The sequence below is a fragment of the Saimiri boliviensis genome, chromosome 4 (assembly GCF_048565385.1).
Source record: "Saimiri boliviensis isolate mSaiBol1 chromosome 4, mSaiBol1.pri, whole genome shotgun sequence".
Lineage (NCBI taxonomy): Eukaryota > Metazoa > Chordata > Mammalia > Primates > Cebidae > Saimiri > Saimiri boliviensis.
This window is the reverse complement of record NC_133452.1, coordinates 87280888-87308383: the sequence shown is the minus strand read 5'-3', so window position 1 is coordinate 87308383 and position 27496 is coordinate 87280888. Positions and strand designations below refer to the sequence as shown.

The window sequence follows — 27496 nt, the reverse complement described above, 5'->3', positions numbered from 1 at the left end:
TCATTGTCCCATTCAAGTGTAAGCTCCCTAGGAGAACTGGTGTTTGTCTGCTTTTTGTTTTGTTGGGTTTCTTTGCTGCTGTACCCCAGCTCCTAACTCCTGCCTGACAGTTGGGTGCTCAGTGAATGTTAGATTTCCCCTTTCCCGCTCTTGTTTTCTTCATTTTGAAGTCAGGCAGCTGGGAGGAGCCCTTCAGAGCTTCATAGTCTCCAGGTTTGCCACACTGTTAGGGACTGAGAGGAGAGGAGCAAAGGATGGGTATCCCTAAGAAGGAAGTAGACTCTGGGAGAGGGGCTGGGGACCAGGTCCAAGGACAGCAGAGGGATGTGAGCTGCTGGGGCCAGCGGCTCTCAGCATCTCTTTAGCACCCAGATTGTCCAGGCCACCTTCCTTCTGCACACCCCTATTCTATCGTGCAGTTCAGAATCTGCCTACGTTATCTATGAGGTGAACAGCTGGGTTCTTAGTAGCTTCAAGGTCTTTAGAAAGCAGGACGCCAGGTGCAGTGGCTAACACCTGTAATCCTAGAGCTTTGGGAGGCTGAGGCAGGCGGATCACGAGGTCAGGAGTTCGAGACCAGACTGATCTACATGGTGAAACCCCACTTCTACTAAAAATACAAAATTTAGCCAGACACGGTGGCACATGCCTGTAGTCCCAGCTACTCAGGAGACTGAGGCAGGAGAGGATAATTGCTTGAACCCAGGCGGAGGATGAAGTGAGCCAAGATCACTGCACTCCAGCCTGGGCAACAGAGTGAGACTATCTCAAAAACAAACAAACAAACAAACAAACAAACAAAAAACCAAAGAAAAAAAACAGGAGTTGTTTGTGCAAATTGCTCCCTCCTACAGGTCTCTCACCCAGCTTTCCTCACTGAGGAGGTATCTGGCCCCTGCCCCATGACTTCCTATCTCTCCCGCTTTCCCTGTCTTACACAGTCTGAAAAGTTAAGCACACATGGTAGGAGTCAAAGTGGTTCCCATTTATTAACTGCCTACTAGAGGCCTGGCACCGTGATAAACCCATTCTGTGTATTGGCACAAATTCTCTCATTTAATCCTCACAACAGCTGTAAGAAGTGAGCGTTGACACCATGCCCCTTTGATAGATGATGAAACTGAGGCTTAGCAAGGTTCATTCGTGTGTCCGAGGTTACTCATCTAGTAAGCAGTAGAGCTGGGATTCGAACCCTGGACTTTCTGGCTTTGCCAAGATCAAGGTCCCAGCAAGAACCAGACAGCACACTCAGAGGGGACAACTGAAGAGAGCTGAGCACAGAGATGATACACCAGAGTGTGAGCTTGGTTAGGCGACTCTTGTCTCCCGGGGACAGTGACACCCAGGGAGAGGGGCACTCGACCGGACCCGTGTCTGCGGGGCAGGAAAGGCAGCTGCTGCCAACCTGTGACGCAGCCAGGAGGCAGCCAGAGGAATCAGTGCCCTGGCGCAGGGTAGAGGGTGACTCTGGGGAGGCAAATGGAGGTCATTCCATACAGGCTTCAAAGGCTGTGCCAGGCACAGGCGGAGCACCCTCCCTAAAAAGAAGGGGAACACTGCCAGGACAGCTCAGGAGACTGGACGAGAGGCTGCTCCCTCTCTTGGTGTTCAGGAGAAAATGGGCCAGTCATTCTTTTGGGTGGCCAACCCTGCCCCTGCCCTGGGTAAACAAGAGATTGGCAGGGCTGGTCTGCCTTGTTCCCTCCCCCATCTTTGCCTCTCCTTCTTTCAGGTACCAGCTCACTGGTCAATGGCAACCTCCGACTGTACAGCTCTGTGGGTGACCTGAGGCCTGGGCAGTATGGCCAGGATCTGCTCATCCCCCCACCTCCCCCAGGCCCAGCCCCGGGGCCTCCTCAGGACATTTCACAACCTCCAGGGGAGTCGCCACTGCCACCGCCACCGCCACCTTCCACAGCACCCCCACCGCCTCCTCTGCTGCTGGAACCCCCGCCCCCACCCAGCACGGCCCCACCTCCACCCCCAGTATTGGAGGCCCTATCCCCACCACACGCTCTTTCCTCCCCACCCACACCTACCCCTCCTGACTTCATTCCCCCTGCCCCACCCTTAGCCTTTCTCGTCCCCCCACCGCCTCCTCTGCCAGCCCCAGCACCTCCTGCTCCAGCATCTCCTCACACAGTGGGGACTCGGCTCTTTCCCCCTGGGGGTGTCACCAAGTGGAAATCAGATGTAGCACTAAATGGCAGGCAGGCAGAGGCCACCAGAGCTAGTCCCCCGAGAAGCCCCGCTGAGCCAAAGGGGAGCGCCGTGGGACCCACCCCAGAGCCCCACCTCACCTTCCCCCGTTCTTTCAAAGTGCCTCCCCCAACCCCAGTCAGGACTTCATCCATCCCAGTTCAGGAAGCACAAGAGGCTCCCCAAAAGGAAGAGGGGGCCACCAAGAAGGCTCCCAGCCGACTCTCACTGCCTCCCAGCTTCCATATCCGCCCCGCTTCCCAGGTCTACCCAGACAGGGCACCGGAGCCAGACTGCCCTGGGGAGCTCGGGGCCACAGCACCAGCCAGCCCAAGGCTTGGCCAGTCCCAGTACCAGGCAGATGAACGAGCTAGGACTCCGCCTCCACCTCCTCCCCTGCCCCCTCCTGCACCCCCTCTCCCTCCCCCAGCACCCCCACTTCCCCCAGCTGCACCTCCTTTGCCCTCTGCTGAGAAGGCAGCCCCTCCACCTGCTGGGTTTACAAAAAAAACCAAATCCAGCTCTCCTGCTCTCAAACCCAAACCCACGCCCCCCAGCCCAGAGGACACAGCGTCTTCAGCACCTGTGGACTGGAGGGACCCCAGCCAGATGGAAAAGCTGCGGAGCGAGCTGGCGGCCTATCTCTGTGGCTCCAGGAGGGAAGACCGATTCCTCAGTAACAGGCCAAGCCCAACAGTGGCCTCTCAGAGCAAGGAGGGCAAGAAGGGCCTGAGCCTGCCAGCAAAGGACACTGCCCCAGGTGTTCCTGAAAAGAGTCTCGGTGACAGCAGCCTAACCGAGACAGAGGCTCCCTCCGGCCTGACCCTGCCCCCTGTGGACTACATTCCCCAAGACTCTCCCATGCCCAGTGTGCGGCAGATCCGGAATGAGCTGGAGGCCCGGCTGTCTTCATCAGCAGAGAAGGAGGCTAAGGCCAGCATAGGGTCTCTGCCCCCTAAGCCTCGGCTGGAAGTGGGAAGAATCTTTGAAAACGGGGCTGATGATGACAAAATCTCCAAGCCTGTGGCCAAGAATCTGCGACCTCAATCCACCACCCTGCTGCCAACCACATCACTCCAGCCCAAGGCCACGTTGGGACCAGCCACACCACCCAAGACCACACCTGGGCCAGCCACAGCACCCAAAACCACACCTGGTCCAGCAGCCACAGCACCCAAGTCCATACCTGGGCCAGTCACACCACCCAAGGCCACATCTGGTCCTGCCATACCATCTACAGCCACAACTCTGCCAACCACCACATCCCAACTGATGGCAGAGAAGGATGAAGGCCCAGCTGGGAAGCCAGAGAAACTAGCATCTCAAGAAGTTTCCATTCCCTCCCAGCCAAGGGCAGAGGGGTACCCCTCAGAGGCCACCAGGCTGCCCACACAGGGAGCCCGCTCATCTCCAGCCCTCCCACCAAAGGCATCTCTTGGTAGAGGAGAGGTGCCATGTCTCTACAAGCCCCACTGCCGCCAGAGCAGCCCCAGTCGTGAGGTTGGTGTGGTGATGCCTACCCTGACCAGAGGAGAGGCTGCAGGGCCAGAGGAGCCCGTGGAGGTGAAGGAGCCCCTGGGATTGCCAGCCAAGCCCCCTGCCCCAGCCCAGCCCACTGATGAACTCCTCAGGCACCCGGTGACTGGGGAGGTAGTGGAGCGGGGCTCGCCGATGGCCCTGCTCCTGGCAGCCAGGCAGAGGGCGCAGAGGGGGAGGTCTGGAGGGGCTGCCCTGGGCCGGTCCTCTCTACCAGGGAGTCTCCGTGACCACAGCCACCAAGCCGAGGCCGGCTCTGACAGCAGCTTCCACAACCAGGGCAGGCCCAACTCCTTCACTGTGGTACCTAAGTTACCGAAGGAGCCTGCGAAGGGCTCCCCGCTGACGACCGAAATACCCAATACGTGGGGGCCACAGCCGGGAGGAGACACAGAGGGCACACAGCCAAGCCTCAGACACAACTGGACAAAGACGGAGCCCCAGGCCCCTGTGGCCTGGGAAAAAGCAGCTCCCTCCAACCTCCCCCAGGGCCGCCCGCTGCCCAAGTCTTTCTCCTCCCCACCTTCTCCATCGTACAAGAGGGAGGAGGAGGAGGAGGAGAAAGAGTTCAGCTTCGAGGTCATCCCACCGCCGCCAGAGTTCAGCAATGACGCTGAGCCCCCGGCGCCGACCCTCCAGTATCTGAGCCGCCGGGGCTGCCCTCCCTGGAACACCTTCTCAGACCTGGGACAGCCCCCGGACGCCGGCCCCGCTGCGCCCCCGGCTCGCGGCTTCTCGCGCTTTCCCGCGGGCGCGCGCTACACCGGCGCGGGCGGCCTGGACCGCTTCTCCGGAGCCGGCCGCTCGCTCATCAAGAAGCGCCTGTACGTCGGGGAGCCGCATCGCGACACAGGGCTGTCCCGCGGCGGCACCGCCCGCAGCCTGAGTTCCCCCAACTGCTTCGGGCCACAGCCCGGAGGCCCCGAGATGCGGCGCGTGAACTCAGCGGGCCGCGCGCCCCCCGGAGGCCTGCACGCGCGGAAGCTGTCCCTGGAGGGCCCCTCCCGGGGCGCCGCGGAGGCCAAGCACAAAGCGCCGAGTGGCGCGGACTACGGCTTCGCCCCAGCTGCCGGCAGGTGAGCTGGGGGCCGGGCTGGTGCGGGGAGCCACGAGGCGGGGCGGTACCCAGGCGAGGGCCTTGAAAGCGCGGCCATCGGTCAAGAGAAAACATTTGGTTTTCTCCCTTCGGCCTTGCAGGTGGAACGGAGGAGGGAGGCCTACTTACCGGGCGAGGGCGCTGTTGGCGCCTCCCTCGTCGTCTCCCCCCACCAGCTCCTCTGGTCTCTTTCCCACCCGCTAGATCCCAGCGCTCAGTCTAGGTGTGGGGCCGGGAGAGACCTGAGTGGTCCTTGGGCGGAGGGATTTTCCAACACACAGTTAGATCCAGACACAGCCCAGGAGTGAAAGGGTTCCGAGTGAAAGCGTGTTGGACACTTTCTTCCGCCAGCAGATCCCAGACCGGAAGGGGAGCCCGTTTGTGATGGTCTGCGGCCCCTCCCCGGGGTCGGTAAGCCCAGGCCTTGTGGGGGCGCATAGAGGAGTCCAAGCGGCATCCTTTCCTCTCGGTCCCTGGGGGAGAGGGGAGGCGTGTTGGCTAACCAGCTGCAGATATTAACCTCACATCTCTTGCTCTCCCCCAGATCTTCCCACACCACCACCCGCTACGGAAGCCCCATCAACACGTTCACCGTGAGGCCTGGGACCCGCCATCCCATCTCCTATGCCTGCTCAGGGGCCCATCGGAAAGCCGCCTCCTGAGCCAGGGGTTCTCTCAGCTCTGCTCCAACAAACTGTGTCTTTAAGTGTCATTAGGGATCTGAGCACTTGTTTCTTGGTGCGGGGGGGTGGGAAGTACACAGCAGGTGTTAGGCGACCTGACTCAGACACAGAGGAGTCGTTGATCCCCAAAGACCGACGACGAGAAGCCGTGGCCCAGGAACATCCAGAGTGGGCTTCTGTTTCCCAAAGTGCTGGCGCGGCTGTGGACTGCTACACTTGGGGGGTGGGAGGGGTAGGAGGGTAGAGAGGAGGAACCGTTCAGGACCTAGGCGCTGAGTTTCTGCCCTCTGGTACTATCTGCTTTAGCAAGAGTTATTTAGAAGTTTTACAAGCACGGCCTACTGAGCAGGTTCTGAAAGCAAGGGGTGGGGCCCTGACTGCGAACTGGAACCATGGAGATAGCTGAGATTGCCTGTCAGGCTCAGCCCTGTCCTAGTGGGCATGGAGGGCACCACAGGGAGATCTTTAGCCTCCATCACCTGCCATCCCAAGCAACAGGTGCAACCTGGGGTGCCCAGCCACATTGAGATGGGACCAGGAATGTGTATGTATAACATGCGGAGAAGTACCATGTGTGTGGTGGGGAGAGAAGCTCCCTCGTGTGGAATGGAAGCCCTTTGCATCGGCCCAGGGCAGAGGTGGGAGATGGATGGTTCGTTTCCCCTTGGCCCTGGCTCTTAGCTATAGGGAGGCCTAGAAAGAGGAGACTTGGGAAGTTTAGGATGGGAAACAGGGTTGAGCCTTGCTTTGCTATTCAGACCTGTGCAGGACTGATTTTGGAGATTGGGCCCAAGGAGCCATGAGTCTTAGGCTTGACTCTAGGGGTCTTACCTGGATGGGTGTCATGGGATTTGGAGGGGGCATTTTTCCTAACACTGATACTACAAGTCGCCAATACTATTGATGCTTTAAGATGCTAGAAAGCCTTGGAGAGTGGAGGCAGCCAAGATGGGAACAGAAGTCTGAAGAAGCTTGCTGCTGATGGGGAATGTGTTTGGAAAAGTCAAGAGTGGTAGGATTGGTTGGCTGGGGACAGTGGCTCACACCTGTAATCCTAGTACTTTGGGAGGCCAAGGCTGGTGGATCACTTGAGGTCAGGAGTTCAAGACCATCCTGGCCAAATGGTGAAACCCCATCTCTACTAAAAACGAATTAAAGTAAAAAAGGGTGCTAGGATTAGGCCGGGACCAGTAGCTCAGGCTTGTAATCCCAGCACTTTGGGAGGCTGAGGCAGGTGGATCACAAGGTCAAGAGATTGAGACCATCCTGGCCAACATGGTGAAACTCTGTCTCTACTAAAAATACAAAAATTAGCTGGGTGTGGTGGTGTGCACCTGTAGTCCCAGCTACTGGGGAGGCCAAGGCAGGAGAATTGCTCGAACCCGGGAGGTGGAGGTGCAGTGAGCGGAGATGGTGCCACTGCACTCCAGCCTGGGCGACAGAGCATGAGTGTCACACACAAAAAAAAAAGAGCAGGGGAGACCTGTCGGTAGGGTGATCATGTGTCCTTCGCCTGGGCAGCCCAGGTTTATGCCTATTTTCCAGTGAATTAGTCCCCTTCCACTTTTCAAAAAAAGTCCCGGTGTGGCTGATATATGATCGCCAAACATATCAGGAAACAATATTCCTTGGTCTTTTCCCTGTCTTCAGGTTCTGGTGGGCCAAATTCCTGGGACCAGGACAAGGTAGGCTGCCTCAGTAAAAAGAAAGGACAGGAGAGTGGCCCAGTTCAGAGGAGTAGGCCAGTGGGGGCCAGCCAGAGAGTAACTCCCTTTGGGGGAAGATGTTGGACCTTGATTATGGTCCAGCAGAGGCACTGCGTTGTCAGGACAGCAGGTGAGCCATGTTAGGGAAGACAGTGCAGGGGTGGGCGGGTGCCCAGATGACCAAGGCCAGCTACCCTGATGGAGTAGGGTCTGGTTATCTGTGTTCAAGAAGCAGATTTCATCCCAGCCCCAGCACTAGCTCTCTCTATGTGTATGTATTTTCCCTGTACAATGTTTTATAAAAAGAGATCATTAATTTATCTCCTGTGTTAAGGCTTGAGGGGTAGGGCGTGGACTCTCAGCTGTATATTGCTCTGGGGTGGGCAGGGAAGGGCTGAGTCTCACTTGGCTTGGAAAATAAACAGGCCAGTTTGGACTGGCCTCCAGCTCTGTGGCTGTGGATTAATGACTTGGAACTGCTGGGGTGTGATGAGGCTGGGAGAGCTCAGCTGGGCAAGGCTGAGTGCAGGGTGCTGGCTGAACTGGTGAACCGTTTTGCTGGGCCCAGCTTTCCCTTCTGACCCTCAGGTTTTTTCCTTCTGTAGACCCCTCAAGGGGAAGGAACAGAGCTAAATGTCATAATAAACTTAGTCTCTTTGACTCTGTTCTGCAAAACAGGTGTGATAATAGTACCTCCCTCATAAAGCTGTTGTGAAGATTAGACAGTTGTGCATTTGTCTAACAAAAGGATTTGGGTAACTATTGGATACAAGACATTATGCTTAGCATGGATAGACCACGATCAACTCGCCCACATGACTCCTGTTCATGGCAAGCTAATAGTCTGCCTAGTGGAGGAGAGAGAGGATTGAAAAAGAGCACACAAAAACATAAATTACAAGTAGGAAGAAGGAAAGGAACAGGGAACGTGAGAGAATAACTGGCAGGTGGGGAGAGGAGTGGGTTTACTTTAACAGGGTGGTCAGGGAAGGCCTCTTGTGGTGGTGACATTTATACTGATTTAGGCAAAGCATCCAGGATGTGCCTAGCACTCAGAAGTTGGTCAGCAAATGGCCTCTTTGGGTGATGACTACCTGTGTGTGGCCCATCACAGTTTTCCAGAAGTTTTTTTTTTTTAAAGGCCATCTTAACTTTATAATTTTATTTATTTATTTATTTATTTATTTATTTTTTGAGACGGAGTTTCGCTCTTGCTGCCCAGGCTGGAGTGCAATGGCGCGATCTCAGCTCACCGCAACCTCCGCCTCCTGGGTTCAGGCAATTCTCCTGCCTCAGCCTCCTGAGTAGCTGGGATTACAGGCACGCGCCACCATGCCCAGCTAATTTTTTGTATTTTTAGTAGAGACGGGGTTTCACCATGTTGACCAGGATGGTCTCGATCTCTTGATCTCGTGATCCACCCGCCTCGGCCTCCCAAAGTGCTGGGATTACAGGCTTGAGCCACCGCGCCCAGCCTATAATTTTTTTTAGACAGAGTCTTGCTCTGTTGCCAGGCTGGAGTGCAGTGGCACGATCTCGGCTCACTGCAACCTCTGCCTCCCAGGTTCAAGCGATTCTCCTGCCTCAGCCTCCCAAGTAGCTGGGACTGCAGGTGCATGCCCCCCGACACTCAACTAATTTTTGTATTTTTAGTAGAGACAGGGTTTCACCATGTTGGCCAGGATGGTCACCATCTCTTGACCTTGTGATCTACCCGCCTCAGCCTCCCAAAGTGTTGGGATTACAGGCATCAGCCACCACACCCAGCCCTACTTCATACTTTTTAAATATTTTATTTTATTGTACAGACAGAGTCTCACTATGTTGCCCATGCTGGCCTCAGACTCCTGGCCTCAAGCAATACTCCCGCCTTGGCCTCCCAAAGTGCTAGGATGACAAGCATGAGCACTGCCCGGCCGTTTTTCCATAAAGCTTTGACATGGTGTCTGCTCTGAATCCCCACCTGCCAGTTGTGTTCCACAGAGCTGTTCCTGCCCACTACTCATCCCTCCATTTTTTTTTTTTTTTCCTGAAAAGAAAACAGAACCAGAAAAGTCATCTCGAGACAATGTTAGAGACAGAGTTGTTTCCTCTGAGTCTTTTACGGGAAAGGGAGGATGACTCATTTACTCTGAAATTTGGGCTTCCAGGAAGGGCCTGCCGTATCCTTGGAGCCTCCTCATTCTCCTGTCTCTTCCCATTCGCCTACCTCTGGAAACCCTGAGTGGGGATGTTGGCTCCCAGTAGGGCTGGGGGCTCTTTGTCTGGCTTTTCTCCCCACCCTTGCTGCCTTCAAGCATTTTCCCCCTCATCCCATATGGGAGGGGCAATGGTTAATCCCGGAAGAAGGGCAGAGACGAGGGCCCCACATCCTGGCTCTGCCTCTGACAAGCTGTGTGACCTTGGGAGTCAGCTGACTCATCGGAGAAGGACGGACTTGGGCCGTGTCTGGATCTTAAACTTTGTTGGGTCCCTGACTTCTTTGAGAAACTGATTCGTGCTTCTCAAGAGGTCGCACGTGCATTTTACACATTATTTTAGGCGCCCCATAAATCCTCCAGATTCAGGCTCCACGTTGAAAACTCCTAAAGTGACAGTGGTCAAGGGACCCACTAACACTTACTTAACCTTGACAGTTTGGAAAGTTCCTTCTCTCTCTCATTTACCTGTGACGATCCTCTAAAATGTGCTGGCCACGTACTCCTCCTAATTCCATTTTGTTGATGACGAAATGAAGGCCCCAGGAAGAGACGTGAGTTGCTCCGAAAGACCCCTCTGCCTGGAAACCCTGCTCTTTCTGCGTCAGTCATCACAGCTGCCTCCCTCATAGCTCCGTCCACTCTCCCCACCCACTTACCCCTCCCGGTCCTACCCGCAAACTTTACCTCTCTTGGAGTGGGGGTGGGGGAGAGGCTTAGTAGGCTAAAGCTACTCTGGTGCCAAAAAGGGTTAATGGGCATGGGCGGGGGCAGATGTTCCTGGATCAGATTGGCCATGCCTTGGTTTCTGAAGCCTTTTCACTGTTCCCTGGCTCAGAACCCCACCCCGCCTCTCTTGTGAAGCCCAGCCTGGCCCAAAGCAACAGCTAAGACAGGTCGCAGGGAAAGCCGAGCTGGAAGCCTGGGGCCTGGCGTCAGCAATATGTAAAGGGGCCTGTCCTAGAAAAGGTCAAGCTCAGCTTTTGGCAGGGCCAGGCTTGCTCAAGGAGAGAGGCATCCTCTCACTCCAGGTGAGCCCTTCTATGCAAAGCTGTAGGACAGAAGTGACTCCCAAAGGAGTGAAGGAGAGGCCACCTCCCTGCTGAGATGTCAAGCAGGCCTGCCCCTACCTGCTGACTCACGTGCCTACCCCCGGCAGCCTGTTGCTGCTTCCATTTCTGCAGTTCAAAGGCCATGCTGGCGCCCCGTCATCACTCAGGATGTACGGGATGGTTGGGCACTGGCACCGTTCAAAGAGCCTGGGCCTCCTCCCTCCGAAGCCCCAGAGATGGCCAGATGCCGCTGGGACCTCTGGATGCTTTTCGCCAGCGATGTGAGAAAAAGTGCTTTTCTGAGAGAAGGGAAGAGACCAAGGCAATTTATTACGAATGCTCCCTCGTTGCAGGGATAATCCTGTTCTCCTCTGCCCATTCCCCCCTCCCCCCCGCCCCCGCATCTGGAAACTTCATTCACATTTGGCACAGATGAGCCACTCTCCCCTCCTCCCCCTTCTTGAGAATCAGTTTCTGGGCTTCTGTAGAACAAGGTGCTCCAATCCTGTGTCTTCCACACTGGCTCCCTTCCTCCCCCAGATGTCTCCCTGTCCACCTTGTCCTCGGCTCTTCAGGCCTCCTTCTCTGGTTTCTTCCTCAGAAGACAGTGTCACCCCCCCGCTCTCCTGCACCAGGGGTCCACATTTCTCACTTTGGAAGTGCCTCCTGGACATGTCCACGTGGGCACCTGGCCATCCACTGAAATCCAGCTTCTCCAAAAGGGCTGATTCTTCCCCTACTTCCTTCTCACATAATTATGTGGCCAGAGCAGCCAGACCCATGGCCCCATTACCACCAAATCCTCATTCCTGCCTCACTGCTTGGGCCCCCTTGGCTTCCCCTAGGCCGGCTCACTGTAGGCATGCACCACCAGGCCTGGCTAATTTTTGTCTGTTTGCATTTATTGTTTATTTATCTTGAGATGGAGCCTCACTCTGTTGCCCAGGCTGGAGTGCTGTGGTGAGATCTCGGCTCACCACAACCTTTGCCTCCTGGTTCAAATGATTCTCATGCCTCAGCCTCCCCAGTAGCTGGGACAACAGGTGCACACCACCATGCCCAACTAATTTTTGTATTTTTAGTAGAGACAGGGTTTCACTATGTTGGTCAGGCTGGTCTAGAACTCCTGACCTTGTGATCTGCCCACCTTGGCCTCCCAAAGTGCTGGGATTACAGACATGAACCACCGCACCGGGCCTGTTTTTATTTTTTGTATTTTTTGTAGAGATGTGGTCTCACTATGTTGCCCAAGCTGGTCTTGAACTCCTGGGCTCAAGGAATCCTTCTGCCTCAGCCTCCCAAAGTGCTGGGATTACAGGTGTGAGCCCATACTCAGCCTTCCTTCTCATTCTTGAAAATGGAATTTCTTCAATCTTGTCTTCTGCAGACTGAGCCTTCTGATCCCTTTCAGCTTTCCTCACTGCAGAGGAGCATCTCCTGCCGCTTTTCATTGTCACCTTAGTCTATTTTCTGAGCCACTCAAGAGGATTTGGTAAGCTCCTGCTTTCTCTGTCTCTCTCTCCGCTACCCCATCTGTCATCTTCCTGTCTTTTCGTTTACAACTTTCCAGCATTTGTTCTAATAGGTAAGGACAGCACAGAACTCCACCAAAGCAATTCAACACTGCAAAGGGGCGCTACTCAGTATAAGCCAAGGAACCTTGCAAGAGGCCCACAGTCGAGTGTGGAAGACAGAATACACACAAATTTAACTGGACTATGGAGCAGGAGAACACAGCGCTCTCCCACCCGGGAGAGCCCAGTGGCCCAAGACAGCAGGTGACCACATGGGGCACTGTTGGCCTGTCCTTGTGGGTGACCTCTCTTGCTGGCCTGTGACCAGGTCACCACGGCTGCTTTCAGCCCTGTGACCCTTGTGGGAGCCCGTGCATGAGCTGGGCAGAGGAATGATGGATGCCCTTTGTGTGCTTATTTTTTCTACAGAGTGAGTTGTTGTCTTTCGGTGACCTCTCTTGGCCATTTACAGCTGCCCTTGACATTCACTTTAACTGGTTTCTCCAGGGAGAGGAGAGAAGAGTGAGCAGAAGGCATCTGTGTAATTTGCCCACCGCTGTCTTAACCTGGCATCGCCATGTGTGCATGTGGAGTGGACATTAGCCAAGAGCTGGCACTTTGCTCACAGACGCCTGAAGTTTGTGTGGCCGGTGGGGTTCAAGTGCAGACTGAGATCCATCTGAGGTTGACATGGCTCCTCCTAGGATCCAGGCACAAAGTTAAGTGCTGTCTCGCACACCATTCTCAGACTCAGAAGTACGTAAGCCTGGCCAACACAGCGAAACCCCGTCTCTACTAAAAATACAAAAAAATTAGTCAGGCGTGGTGGCACGCACCTGTGGTCCCAGCGACTTGAGAGGTTGAGGTGGAAGACTCGCTTGAACCCAGGAGGCGGAGGTTGCAGTGAGCCAGGATTGCGCCACTGCACTCCAGCCTGGTGACACAGCAAGACTCCGTCTCAAAAAAAAAAAAAGAAAAGAAAAAAAAAAAAAAAAGAAAAAAAAGAAGTACATCAGATGCACTGGTCAAAACACAGCTTCCTAGGACTCGTTCTCAGAGCTCCTGATTCAGTGGGTTTGGGGTGGGGCTGAGGAATTCACATTTCTTTCTTTCTTTTTTTATTTTTTTAATTTTTTTTTGAGACGAAGTCTTACTCTGTCGCCCAGGTTGGAGTGCGGTGGCGTGATCTCAGCTCGTTGCAACCTCCCTCTCCTGGGTTCAAGCGATTCTCCTGCCTCAGCCTCCCGAGTAGCTGGGATTACAGGCACCTGCCACCATGCCCGGCTAATTTTTTTTTTTTTTTTTTTTTTGAGACAGAGTCTTGCTCTTGTTGCTCAGGCTGGAACGCAGTGGCAGGATCTCGGCTCACTGCAACCTCTGCCTCCTGTGATCAAGCTATTCTCCTGCCTCAGCCTCCTGAGCAGCTGGGATTACAGGCACCTGACGCCACACTTGGCTAATTTTTATATTTTTAGTAGAGATGGGGTTTTGCCATGTTGGCCAGGCTGGTCTCGAACTCCTGACCTCAAGTGATTTGTCTGCCTCATCTTCCCAAAGTGCTGGGATTACAGATGTGAGCCACCATGCCTGGCCTCATTTTTGTACTTTTAACAGAGACGGGGTTTCACCATGTTGGCCAGGCTGGTCTTAAACTCCTGACCTCAGGTGATTCACCCACCTTGGCCTCCCAAAGTGCTGGGATTACAGGCATGAGTCACTGTGCCTGGCTGGGAATTCCCATTTCTAACAAGTTTCCAGGTGAGGCTGCAAGTCCTGATGGTACAGGGTCTGTGAGAACCTCCGCTGTGCAGTGTCGTGTGTCATCACCCACCTCCCTTTGGGCAGGTAGTGCCACTCCCAGCCTACCAAGGAAGAAACTACGGCCTCCACAGGCCAAGCGACCTTGCCAATGCCACACAGCTGGAGGGTGCTAGGGAGTCAAACTGCACCTGCTGCCTTGCCTTTTGCCCCCAGAGCAGTGTGGCTGGGGCGGGTGTGACAACGCCCCTCCAAATTTGTGCTCCAGGGAGGGCAGTAAGCAGAGAGGGCAGGCTTGGAGTAAGCAGTACTGGGAGGTGGTCATAGAATCACTGTTAGGCTGAGAGTCATTCCTTGGGTGGCCACAGTGTTTTAAAGACACTTTTAGCAAGGCACAGTGGTGTGTCCCCATAGCCCCAGCTACTTGGAAGGCTTGCTTGAGCCCAGGAGTTTGAGACTGACCTAGGCAACATGGCAAGACCTCATCTAGAAAAATATTTAAAAATAAAAATAAGAGGCCAGGTGCGGTGGCTCATGCCTGTAATCCCAGCACTTTGGGAGGCTGAGGTGGGCAGATCACCTGCAGTCTGGAGTTTGAGACCAGCCTGGCCAACATGGTGAAACTAAAAACACAAAATTAGTTTTGTTTTGTTTTTTTTTTTTAGAACTGGGTTCACACAGTTCTACCGCCTCTACTAAAAACACAAAAATTAGCTGGGCATGGTGGCAGATGCCTGTAATCCCAGCTACATGAGAGGCTGAGGCAGCAGAACTGTGTGGAGGTTGCAGTGAGCTGAGATTTCGCCACTGCATTCCAGCCTGGACAACAGAGCAAGACTCCATCTCAAAAAATAAATAAATAAATAAAATAAAAATAAGATACTTTCATTCCTATCTATCTTAGAGACGGGGTCTCACTCTGTTGCCAAGGCTGGTGTGCACTGGCACGGTCATGGCTCACTGAACCCTCAAACTCCTGGACTCAAGTGATCCTCCCACCTCAGCCTTCTGAGCAGCTGGAACAGCAGGTGCACGCCACCATGCCTGACAAATTAAAAACATTTCTTTTTCTAAAGATGGTGTGTCGCTGTGGTGCCCAGGTTTGTTTCTGTTTTGATCAAGCCTCATGATACTGGTCAGCCAGCACTCACAGTGGATGCTACACTGTCACCCTGACCCTCTCCCTTTCCAAGACGGAAGCTTTCGCACCCCCAGCCCACAGCTGGCAGTTTCCCCCACCCTCCACCACTGCCAACTGTTCTTCCAGAGGAGAGCCACCTCACCCAAGGTCACGCCCACTCCCTAGAGGCAGCTCACAGTCACTAACTAGTCCCCTCAATGCAGGACAACTCTGAAGGTCTTTGCAGACTAGGACACCCCTCCACTGCAGGTACAGGCAGCCCAGCTTTTCCCTGTGCCCACTTCTCTTTCTCTCCCACACCAGTGTGCGTCCTGAGGGCACTCCAGCAAACTTGCTGCACACAAACCGCAGTCTTCTGGGGGAACATGTCCTGCAACAACTCATTAGGTACCAGGCACAGTTCTAAGCACTTTACACATACATTTCTTTCTTTCTTTTTTTTTTTTTTTCGAGATGAAGTGCTCACCCAGTTGCCAGGCTGGAGTGCAGTGGTGTGATCTTGGCTCACTGCAACCTCTACCTCCTGGGTTCAAGCGATTCTCCTGTCTCAGCATCCCAAGTAGCTGGGATTACAGGCACCTGCCACCATGTCTGGCTAATTTTGGGGTTTTTAGTAGAGATGGGGTTTCACCGTGTTAGCCAGGATGGTCCCAATCTCTTGTCCTCGTGATCTGCCCACTTCAGTCACCCAAAGTGCTGAGATTACAGGCATGAGCCACCTCACCCGGCCTACACATATTATTACATACGATCCTCCCAACAGCCCCAGGAAGCAGGCATTTTTGTTACCAAAGGCTTTGTAACTTGCCCAAGATCACAGAGCTAGCAAGCCGGAGATCCAGGGTCATTATGCAGGGAGTTGGGCTCCGGGGTTCTGAAGTGTTAGAACACTGTCTTCCAGAACATTCCTGCGGTCTAGCTTGAGGAAATTAGACAGAGGAAACAGTGAAGATGTATTGATTTGAGGGGGAAAAAAAAATCTCTGCAGGCCGGGCGCGGTGGCTCAAGCCTATAATCCCAGCACTTTGGGAGGCCGAGGCGGGTGGATCACGAGGTTGAGAGATCGAGACCATCCTGGTCAACATGGTGAAACCCCGTCTCTACTAAAAATACAAAAAATCAGCTGGACATGGTGGCGTGTGCCTGTAATCCCAGCTACTCAGGAGGCTGAGGCAGGAGAATTGCTTGAACCCAGGAGGTGGAGGTTGCGGTGAGCTGAGATCGCGCCATTGCACTCCAGTCTGGGTAACGAGCGAAACTCTGTCTCAAAAAAAAAAAAAAAAAAAAAAATCTCTGCTTACCCCAGTTTTCTACCAGTCCCTTTTTAGTTTCTGAACATGCAGCCCCTGGTGGCTTAGTTTACTTCAGTGGTTCTTATCCAGGGGCGATTTTGCTTCCCAGAGGATATATGGCAATATCTGGAAGATCTGGAGGCATTTTTCTGGTTGACATCCTAGGGGGATAGTAAGAGTATTTAGTAGGTAGAGGCCAAGGGTGCTACTAAATGTCCTACAATGTACAGGATAGCCTCCTACAATAAATCTAGCTACGTCAGTGGTATTGAGGTTGAGAAACCCTGCACTCTAGCTGGAAGCCTAGTCTCCTAGCTGGTTTTACCCTGAAGGAGTGCCAGCGTGATGACTATTTGGGAGTACACTTTGGTGAAGGTGGTGAGAGATACTTGAGCATGGGAGTGTCCTTGAAGGACAAATATTATCCCAAGTTAGTTCAAGGGAAGATCACACAAAGCTTCTGGTTAACACCAGTGGCTGAGCTCTGAAGGCACCCCTTTTCCTCGACCAGGAAGTTCCTATGGTTATGTAGTGGACCAGGCATTTTCCTGTCGTCCTCCCAACTCCCCTTTAAACGTGTACACTGATGGTCGGGCACAGTGGCTCACAGCTGTAATCCCAGCACTATGGGAGGCATAGGTGGGTGGATCGTCTGAGGTCAGGAGTTTAAGACCAGCCTGACCAACATGGAGAAACCCCATCTCTACTAAAAATACAAAATTATCCAGGCATGGTGGTGCATGCCTGTAATCCCAGCTACTCGGGAGCCTGAGGCAGGAGAATTGCTTGAACCCAGGAGGCAGAGGTTGCCGAGATCATGCCATTGCACTCCAGCCTGGGTAACAAAGAGAAAAATTCCATTTCAAAAAATAAAAAAACAAAACAAAACACAACCTGCCAGTTGGGATCACGCTGTCTGGGGAGGTAGGGAACTGCAACCCAACAATCCTTCTGAGTATTCTAGATTCGTTCTTTCCTTGGCTCTATCCAGAGGTAAGCCCAGGATAATAGACATGACATCCTCAAATCTCACTACCCTGATGACTTCCAGCCCTCCCACCGATGCCACTTATGGAGCCAGCTACCGACTCGGTGTTTGCACTCAACTGCCTAATGGCATCTCACACTTAACAGGTACACAGCTGAGCAGCTGAGTCCCACCTGGCCACCCACACCCAGAGCCTTCTCCACCTCAGGGTCTGGAGCCGAATTCTTCCCTGACCACTCTTCACACCCCACTTCCAAATCTTGTCAGTTTGGCTTTAAGATGCCCCCACCATTTCTGACTTTCCTTTTTTTTTTTTTTTTTTCTTTTTTTCAGACAGGGTCTTACCCTGTCACCCAGGTTGGAGTGCAGTGATGCAATCATAGCTCACTGCAGCCTTGACCTCCTGGGCACAAGTGATCCTCCCACCTCAGCCTCCCAAGTAGCTGGTACCAGAGGTACACACCACCACGCTTTTATTGTTATTGTAGAGACAGGGTCTCCCTATATTGCCCAGGCTGGTCTTGGAACTCCTGGGTTCAAGTGATCCTCCCACGTTGGTCTCCCAAACTACTGGGATTACAGGTGTGAGCCTCACACCTGGCCTCTGATCATCTCTTACCTCTTCAACCGCCACATACTTGGTCCAAGCCACTACCATTTTTTTGCCTTCTGCCTGGTCTTCCTGCTGCCACATTTATGATGGAAGTCAATTCTCAACACAGTGTCCAGGATGAGCCTGTTAAACCTAAGTCAGGTGATCTCACTCCTCTGCTTGGCCCACCCCTTCATGGTAAACACTCAGATTATTAGGATGCCTGCAAGATCCCATGTGCTCCAACCCTCCCTCACTCCTGCCCACTATGGCTCCATGCCGGCCGCACTGAACTCCTTCGATACACTAAGCCCACTCTCATCTCACGGCCTGTGCACTGGCTATTCCTGTGCCACTCATGCTCTTTTCCGTTGGTCTCAATCCAAATGTCTCCTTCTTGGAGAGGACAGGCCTTCCGTAATCACTCCATTAAAGAGCCATACCCCGGGCTGGGCGTTGTGGCTCATGCCTGTAATCCCAGCACTTTGGGAGGTTGAGGTGGGTGGATGGCTTCAAGCCAGGAGTTTGAAACCAGCCTGGGCAACGTGGTGAAACCCCATCTCTACTAAAAATACAAAAATTGGTAGCCGGGTGCGGTGGCTCAAGCCTGTAATCCCAGCACTTTGGGAGGCTGAGGCGGGTGGATCATGAGGTCAAGAGATTGAGACCATCCTGGTCAACATGGTGAAACCCCGTCTCTACTAAAAATACAAAAAATTAGCTGGGCATGGTGGCGCGTGCCTGTAATCCCAGTTACTCAGGAGGCCGAGGCAGGAGAATCGCCTGAACCCAGGAGGCGGAGGTTGCGGTGAGCCGAGATCGCGCCATTGCACTCCAGCCTGGATAACAAGAGCGAAACTCCGTCTCAAAAAAAAAAAAAAAAATACAAAAATACAAAAATTATCAGGGCAAGGTGGTGTGCGCCTATAGTCCCAGCTACTCAGGACGCTGAGGTGGGAAGATTGATTGATTGAGCCCAGCAATTGAGTGAGCTTAGACCATGCCACTGCACTCCAGCCTGGGTAACAGAGTGAGAGCCTGTCTCTAAATAAATAAATTAATAAAGAGCAATACCCTTCCTCCTCCACGCTCCCTATTCTCATTACCCGGCTTAATTTTTTTTTTTTGAGACGGAGTTTCACTCTTGTTGCCCAGGCTGGAGTGCAATGGCGCGATCTCGGCTCACAGCAACCCCCGCCTCCTGGGTTCAGGCGATTCTCCCGCCTCGGCCTCCTGAGTAGCTGGGATTACAGGCACGCGCCACCATGCCCAGCTAATTTTTTGTATTTTCAGTAGAGACGGGGTTTCACCATGTTGACCAGGATGGTCTCGATCTCTTGACCTCGTGATCCACCCGCCTCGGCCTCCCAAAGTGCTGGGATTATAGGCGTGAGCCACCGCGCCTGGCCCTACCCGGCTTAATTTTTTCCCTCAGCTTTCATTGCCCTCTTATGTACATTTAGTTGTTTATACTGGCCCTCTTCCTCCTCTCATCCAAACTGACTTATTACTGTCCATTTTCCACCGGTTCTGCTTTTTAATATCATAGATTGTTGTTATTTACTGTTTTTGTTATAAGCTCCTTCTAATCCATTATGGAATAAAAAGATACATTAAAAAGGAACCAGATCATTATCACCTGGCTTAAGGCAGAGCTGTTAATCAGACCAGTGCTTCGAATATTTTTCCGCCAGGGTTGCCAAACAAGCAAAAAGGAGCAAACCGATATGCCTTCCTACCCCCTCGAGCTTTAGGAGAGAAGCCTGAGGCTGCCACTAAAAAAGCCAAATGTTCTTGAGACTTTACCTTCTGTGGGCATTCTACACTATATTTCCTAATACATTTACATGGATTCAATTATAAACCGTCTCAAAGATTTCCCTGTAAAAATAACTGCATCAATAATGTGCTCCATGTAAAATGCTACTGATGGGGGGGCTCCTGGCTTCCTGTCCACCCTCGCCTCAGGGACCTTCAGAACTCAGGGTTGGGAGTTGGCGGGGAGGGACTGGGAACACCATTTCCTTTGGGCAAGTGAATTGGCTGGAGCTGGGTAGGGCATTGGCAGAGTTTTGAGTCCTAGTCCCAGCTCTGGCACCTACTGCCTTGGGCAGGCCCCTCCACTATAGTTTGGCCTGAGTGTCCTAAAAGGTTTGGGGTTTTTTGTTGTTGTTTTGTTTTGGTTTTGGTTTCGCTCTGTCTCCAAGGCTGGAGTACAGTGGCACCATCTCTGCTCACTGCAACTTCCGCCTCCCTGGTTCAAGAAATTCTCCTGCCTCAACTTCCCAAGTAGCTGGGATTATAGGTCCCTGCCATCACACCTGGCTAATTTTTGTATTTTTAGTAGAGATGGGGTTTCGCCATGTTGGCCAGGATGGTCTCGATTTCCTGACATCGTGATCCGTCCACCTCCACCTCCCAAAGTGCTGGGATTACAGTTGTGAGCAACTGCGCCCGGCCCGGGTTTGGGATTTTAAGCTTAGTTCCCACCAGGCTGAATGTAACTGTGGGCCTTCACTTCTGAACATGCTCTGATGGAAGAAGAAGGAAGATGGTGGTGACAGCAGGACCAGGGCTGGATGGCTGACGGGTGCTCTGGCAGGACATGGGCTAAGGCAGGGAGGCCTCAGGGGGGTGGTGCTCCTGGGAGGACCCAGAGCTGGGGCCTGCTCAGGCTTGGCTCTCTTCTGTGCTGTAGAAAACTCTGCAGTGAAGGTGGCCGGAGAGCCCAAGCTACTTCTGGGGCTGGGCTTTCCCGAAGGTGGGGAGGGTGCCCATCCAATCTTCCAAAAGAGGGCAGAGCTACCAACTCATCAGTGCCAACATCTAAACCACAGGCCAAGAACACAGCCCTCCTAGGTCACCCTGTCCTCTCCCTCCCCACTCAGGCACCTCTGTGGAGGTGACTCTTCCCATCCCTGCATGTCACTTCCACCCTCAGGAGGTGCGCTTGGTCCAGAGCCCAGCCCCTGCCCACCCATCAAGTGACCACATCTCTGGGGAAGGAGGCAGCTCATCTGGGAAGAATGTCAATTCTTCCATAAGGATCACACTTGTCATCTCTAATACCACATATCTCCATGACACCTTCGGGGCATTATGACACCGCTTTATCGATGAGGAAGGTGAGACTCAGAGCAATTTGGTCACTTGCAGCTCATGGAGCTGTTGGGTAGGGGCTGGCCACAGACCTTCCAGGCATCTTTCCTCCCTGTCACTGTGCTCAGCGTTTAGGGGTGGGAAAGGGGGTAAGAATCTCAGGGGAGTGAAAAGAAAACCAGGAAAACTTAACCAAGGATATAGAACATGCATTTCATAAGCCACCCCTGGTGTCGTAACAAAAGAATACATACCTGTGTGCTTATATATTCCTAGAATAGCTTTGAAGGAGCACACGTGAGGCCAGCTATAGTAGCTGTTCCTGGAGTGGGGAATGTGGTGACTGAAGAAATAGAATGAAAAGGAATAAGGTGTAGTTCTTTTTGTTTGTTTGTTTTTGAGACAGAGTTTCACTCTTGTTGCCCAGGCTGGAGTGCAATGGTGTGATCTCGGCTTACTGCAACCTCCGCCTCCCAGGTTGAAGCGATTCTCCTGCCTCAGTCTCCTGAGTAGCTGGGATTACAGGCACGCGCCACCGTGCCCTGCTAATTTTGTATTTTTAGTGGAGATGGGGTTTCTCCATGTTGGTCAGTCTGGTCTTGAACTCCCAAACTCAGGTGATCTGCCAGCCTTGGCCTCCCAAAGTGCTGGGATTACAAGTATGAGCCACTGCGCCCTGCTGAAAGTGTAGTTTTTACCGTTTTACTCTTTTGTACCTTTTGAGTTTTGTGCTGAGTTCATTTATTATGAGTTAATGTGAAGTATTTAAATTAGTACCTGGCACATAGTAAGTGCTATGTAAATGCAAGCTATTATTATTATTATTATTTATTTATTTTTTTTTTTCTTTTTCAGACGGAGTTTCACTCTTGTTACCCAGGCTGGAGTGCAATGGCGTGATCTCGGCTCACTGCAACCTCCGCCTCCTGGGTTCAAGCAATTCTCCTGCCTCAGCCTCCTGACTCACGCCTATTATTTTTAAATCATGTAAAATTCTTTTGAGGAGAGACCAGGAGAGGGGAATGGGTGAGGCACTGAGCAGGGCTTTGGGTTGGAGCTGGCTATATGGCCAGGCCCTGAAAGGAGAAGCAGGGTTCCTGGGCACCTCCAGGAACTCAGGAGGTATAGGGATGCAGCCCTCCTTCAGACAAGCTGAGGACACACTCCCTAACAAGACCCCAGAGTTCCAGAGCGTTCTGTGAAGCCAGTGGAAGGCTTCAGGAGAGTCCACGAGATATGGCGCACTCAGGCTCTCTACAGAGGAATCTGAGAGGAGGGCACAGAGTTATTTCAGAGGACACGGCAGGACTCACCCTGGGCTCCTTGAGGACAAGGTCTGCATCCTCTGGGTTGGCTGAATGACCTTCCCGATGGCTGCGCCTGGCCTGTCACCTGGGCAATCTGACAAGCTTGTGGGGTAGCACCTGCACCAGCAAGGGTTGGAAGGAGCACAGAGCTTGGGCTTGCTTCTGTGTGTGTCTTTTGTTTGTTTGTTTCACTCTTTTTATTTTTATTTTTTGAGACAGAGTTTCGCTCTTGTTACCCAGGCTGGCGTGCAATGGCGTGATCTCGGCTCACTGCAACCTCCGTCTCCTGGGTTCAAGCAATTCTCCTGCCTCAGCCTCCCGAGTAGCTGGGACTACAGGTGTGCGCCACCATGCCCAGCTAATTTTTGTATTTTTACTAGAGACGGGGTTTCACCATGTTGACCAGGATGGTCTCAATCTCTTGACCTCGTGATCCACCCATCTCGGCCTCCCAAAGTGCTGGGATTACAGGCGTGAGCCACCGTGCCCGGCCTTGTTTGTTTCACTCTTGTTGCCCAGGCTGGAATGCAATGGTGCGATCTCGGCTCACCACAACCTCTGCCTCCCGTGTTCAAGCGATGCTCCTGCCTCAGCCTCCTGAGTAGCTGGGATTACCGGTATGTGCCAACATGCCCAGCTAATTTTGTGTTTTTAGTAGAGATGGGGTTTCTCCATGTTCGTCAGGCTGGTCTTGAACTCCCAACCTCAGGTGAACCACCTGCCTTGGCCTACCAAAGTGCTGGGATTACAGGCGTGAGCCACCGTACTTGGCCTGTGTGTGTCTTCCTCGACCTTTGTGGCTGCTCTTCTGCTGACCAAGCTCCTTAGGGAGCACTTGGTAGCTTAGGACAGTCTCACAATTCTCTGGAATGTATCCGGCCTGAGGAATGTAGGGTGAAGAAATCGCTTTGCTTGCTCTATTTGGATTGCCAGGAGAGGATGGTGGAAGAAGGGGCAGCTTCTGGCACTGGAGAGAGGGTGCCACAGATCAGGGGAGTGGCTTGTGATGATTTATGTGGTTTGTTTCTCCCCAGGAGAACTCTTGAGAGAGAGTTCCTGAAGGAGTTGCTCACTTCACACGTGTGCACCCCTGGAGGACAGGGGTGGGAAAGGGGGAAGAATCTCAGGGGAGTGAAAGGAAAAGCCATCCCGGAGGCATGGGAGAGAAAACCAAAGCCGAGTTCTCTTCAGGAGAGTTTTCTGGCTCCCCCCTCAGGCATGCTTACCGATAAGGACACTGCATTTCAAAATCACACCGTGGAAAAGCTCGCCTCAGTCACAATAACAGAAATTCAAACTAAGGCTATTCCAAAAAAGCATTTTTCGCTTATCAGATTGGCAAGAGAGGAAAACACATGGTGTTGGCGAGGATGTGGGGAAATGGGCTCTGTTTTTCTGGAGGAAGGTAACATTGGCACAACCTCTATGGAGAGCATTTGGCAATAGCGGCTGTCCTAGTTGGCTCTAACGAAGTACTAGAAGCCAGTAGTTCATAAACCACTGAACTTATGAACAACGGAAATTTATTTCTCTCTCTTTGTTTTTTTTTTTTCTTTCTTTTAGAGACGGGGTCTCACTATGTTGCCCAGGCTGGAGTGCAGTGACTATTCACAGGTGCAATCCCACTCTGATCACGGGAGTTTTGACTTGCTCCATTTCCGACCTGGGCCGATTCATCCCTCCTTAGGCAACCTGGTGGTCCATATTGAGGCTGAACTTAGTGCAGACACCCGATCCGCATAGCGCACTATAGCCCAGAACTCCTGGGCTCAAGTGATCCTTCCACCTCAGCCTCCCGAGTGGCTGAGACTACAGGCATGTGCCACTGCGCCAGCAGAAATTTATTTCTCACAGTGCTGGGAAGCCCAAGATGAAGGCAGATTCATCATCTGGTGAGGGCCTGTTCTCTGGCTTACAGAAGGTGCCTTCTCACTGTATCCTCATACGGTGGAAGGGCAAGGCAGCCCTCTGGGGCCTCTTAAACTAATTAATTATTATTATTATTATCATTTTTGTATTTTAGTAGAGACAGGGTTTCACCATGTTGGCCAGCCTGGTCCTGAACTCCTGACCTCAGGCGATTCATCCGCGTCAGCCTCCCAAAGTGCTGGGATTACAGGCGTGAGCCACCGTGCCAGGCCCGTTTTTAATTTTTGTGGAGATTAGGGGTCTCACCATGTTACCCGGTCTGGTCTCAAACTCCTAAACTCAAGTGATCCTCCTGCCTCAGCCTCCCAAAGCATTGGGATTGCAGGTGTGAGCCACCGTGGCTGGACTAGAGGCACAAATCCCATTCACAAAGGCTCTACCCTCCTGACCTAATTACCTCCTTAGAGGCCCACCTCCTAACATTATCACCTCAGGGATTTTCATATACACGTGGGAGGGGGGAACACAAACATTCAGGCCACAGCAGCTACAAACACAGGCTGGGAATTCTCCTTCTAGAAAGTTGCCCTGCAGATATCCCAACAAAGAAGCCTCCTGTCAGCCACCATTGTTTGCTGGAAATGGTCTCAATTTCTCTAAATAGAAAACTGGTCATAAATGAAGATAAGACATACAATGGAACACTCTGCAGCCACCAAAACAAATGAAGTTCTTTCCCTTTCTGGAGTGACCTCCAAGAGACAGGAAGTGGGGAAAGCAGCAAGTGCGGAAGAGCGTGTTCAGTATCCTACCACTCATGTAAAAACACGGAAAATGTGTCTGTATTTGCTGGACATGCACAGACCACCTCGAGAGGATGCTTCAGAAACGGGTATCACCGGTTGCATGCTTCGAGGGGACGTGGAATCTCAGAACAGCTTTCCTCTTTATGGGAGTCTCCATCTCCTTTAGGCTGGAGAAAGGCAATACCTCCTCCACTCATCCAAGAAAAGAGCTCACTCTGCTGCTCTGCAAATGTGATGGGTGGACACGTGGTTAGGAGAGAGCAGGGTCATACCATGTAGTGGCTTGGTGACCTCACACAAGTTACTTAGCTTCTAAGCCTCTGTTTCCTCCTCTGTTAAACAGCAAAAATAATACTACTATTAATAAATGAGGCCAGGCACAGTAGCTCACGCCTGTAATCCCGGCACTTTGGGAGGCCAAGGTAGGTGGATCACCAGAGGTCAGGAGTTCGAGACCAGCCTGGCCAGCATGGTAAAACCTCATCTCTGCTAAAAATACAAAAATCAGCCGGATGCAGTGGCATGTGCCTGTAATCCCAGCTACTTGGGAGGCTGAGGAAGGAGAATCACTTGAACTCAGGAGGTGGAGGTTGCAGTGAGCTGAGATCCCACCACTGCACTGCAGCCTGGGTGACAGAGGAAGACTCCATCTCAAAAAAAAACAATAAATTGAATTATGTGTAAATGGGGATAATCATTTTCCCTACCTCACTAGGATATCATGAGGATGAACCTTTAATCTCTGTGAAGTGCTTAGCACCGTGCCTGGCGTATAGGAAGTGTTCAGCAAATGAATTTGTTCCACATACATCATATTTTCTCCTCTGCACTTCTGACCCCTATGGGATCAAAATGAAAACTCCTCGGTGACACCAACGAGGTCATTTTCAACCTTCGCTGCCACACTCAGCCCTTGCCACTGCCTTATATCCTGTGTCCTGTGTTCACTCTGCCTAGAATGTCCTTCCTTCCTTTGCTTGACTTGGTCAAAGTCCACCTTAAATGTCACCATCCCTAGGATGATCCTCCTGAAGCCCCAGCCCAGAAAGAGTTTGTGCTCCCTCCTCTATGATGGCAGAGTCTCTGGGTGCTCCTCTGTGGGGCATCATCACACAGAACAGTGACTACGTTCCCGGTTCCAGCCAATACACACACACTTGTTTTTTACTACAGAATGAATCAGGAAAACAAACAAACAAAAAAAAAAACCATTCAACTCAACTCAAATAAAATTGCAATAAGACATGTCTGTCCTCCTATCAAACTAGCAATGTTCAAGAAGTTCTACACTGAGGTGGCAAGAAGACAGCGCTCATGCAGGAGTGCCAACTGGCACACATTTGACACCTGGGCGACATCTGTCCACATTCAGTGGACACCCATAACAAAAGGGCACAGGCAGAAAGCTGCTCATTGTATCAATGCTTCAAAGAACAGAGGGCTGGAAACTACCTAAACGCCCATCAGCTGAGGACTGGGAAATCCGTTATGGTCGGAGTATACAGCAACCTTGCAGCCACAGAACAGAGACGCTCTTTATTATTGACATGGAATGCCACCAAAAAATATGCAGAGAAGTAGAAAAAAAAAGCACGGATAGTTTCTACAGTCACTGCCATTGTGGAAAACAGGGAGAAAATACATACAAGTATTGTATTTGATGCACAGAATATTTCTGGAAGAACACATGAGGTCATATTAACAGTCACGCAGTATCAGCTGCCAGGAATGAGGTCTGAGCTTCTGGGAAACAGGGGAGGAGGAAGGTATTTTGTTATCATTTATATCTTTTTCTCTTTTAACTTTTATGCTGTAGACATATATTATCTGTTCAAAATTAAATAGCTTTTTAATAAAGGAAAAAAAGAAAAGGTAGTAATCAAATGAAGATAAGGTAACCCACAAGCTCCAAGAGGAGGAAAAATACCTTGAGTTTGTTTCCAGGAGGGCGAGGGTCCATGGCAAAGCTTTACTCTGGGGCCAGCTGCAGCCCCACTTGCACCTGGGCACTGTCAGTTGATGTTGGGAGAATTAAGAATGTTTTTCAGTATGCGCCTGAGTAAGACAGAAGAATGAGAAACTCACTATCAATAGCTGAGGAAAACTCGTAAATGAATGCATAACAAAGTTTAAAAGAAACAGAATGTGTGCCAGCCTGGCCAACATGATGAAATCCCGTCTCTACTAAAAATACAAAAATTAGCCAGATGTGGCGGCGGGAGCCTGTCATCCCAGCTACTCGGGAGGCTGGGGCAGGAGAATCTCTTGAACCCAGGAGATGGAGGTTGCAGTGAGGTGAGACCGCACTATTGCACTCCAGCCTGGGTGACAGAGCAAGACTCTTGTCTCAAAAAAAAAAAAAAAAAGAAAGAAATAGAATGTGTGGCCCCAGGGCTCTTTCTTTATGGCAAAAACTGACAAGGCTCAGAGGGTTCTTTTTGTACCCACAAAGCTACTTCTAAGAGCCTCTGAAGCCCCTCACCATTGATTTATTATTTATTTAATATATGAATTTATGTACAATATATAATTTTAATCATAGTATATACATTATTTTTGCATCCTGATATTTTCATTTAATATGTAATTTACATTTTTCCATTTCATTAAGTACTCTTCCAAAACATAATCTTTAATGGTTCCACATTATTGAAACTTAT

General features: G+C 51.9%; 1 protein-coding gene across 1 annotated transcript in view; it reads left to right on the top strand.

Moving 5' to 3' along the window:
- The window catches only part of C4H6orf132 (chromosome 4 C6orf132 homolog), a 45125-nt gene extending 37230 nt beyond the window's left edge, over positions 1–7895 (top strand). The window contains exons 4-5 of the mRNA XM_003922998.4: positions 1733–4811; positions 5376–7895. Coding sequence (XP_003923047.4) covers positions 1733–4811; positions 5376–5493 — 3197 coding nt within the window. The 3' untranslated portion in view covers positions 5494–7895. The remainder of the gene's footprint in view (positions 1–1732; positions 4812–5375) is intronic.
- The last annotated feature ends 19601 nt before the right edge of the window (positions 7896–27496 follow it).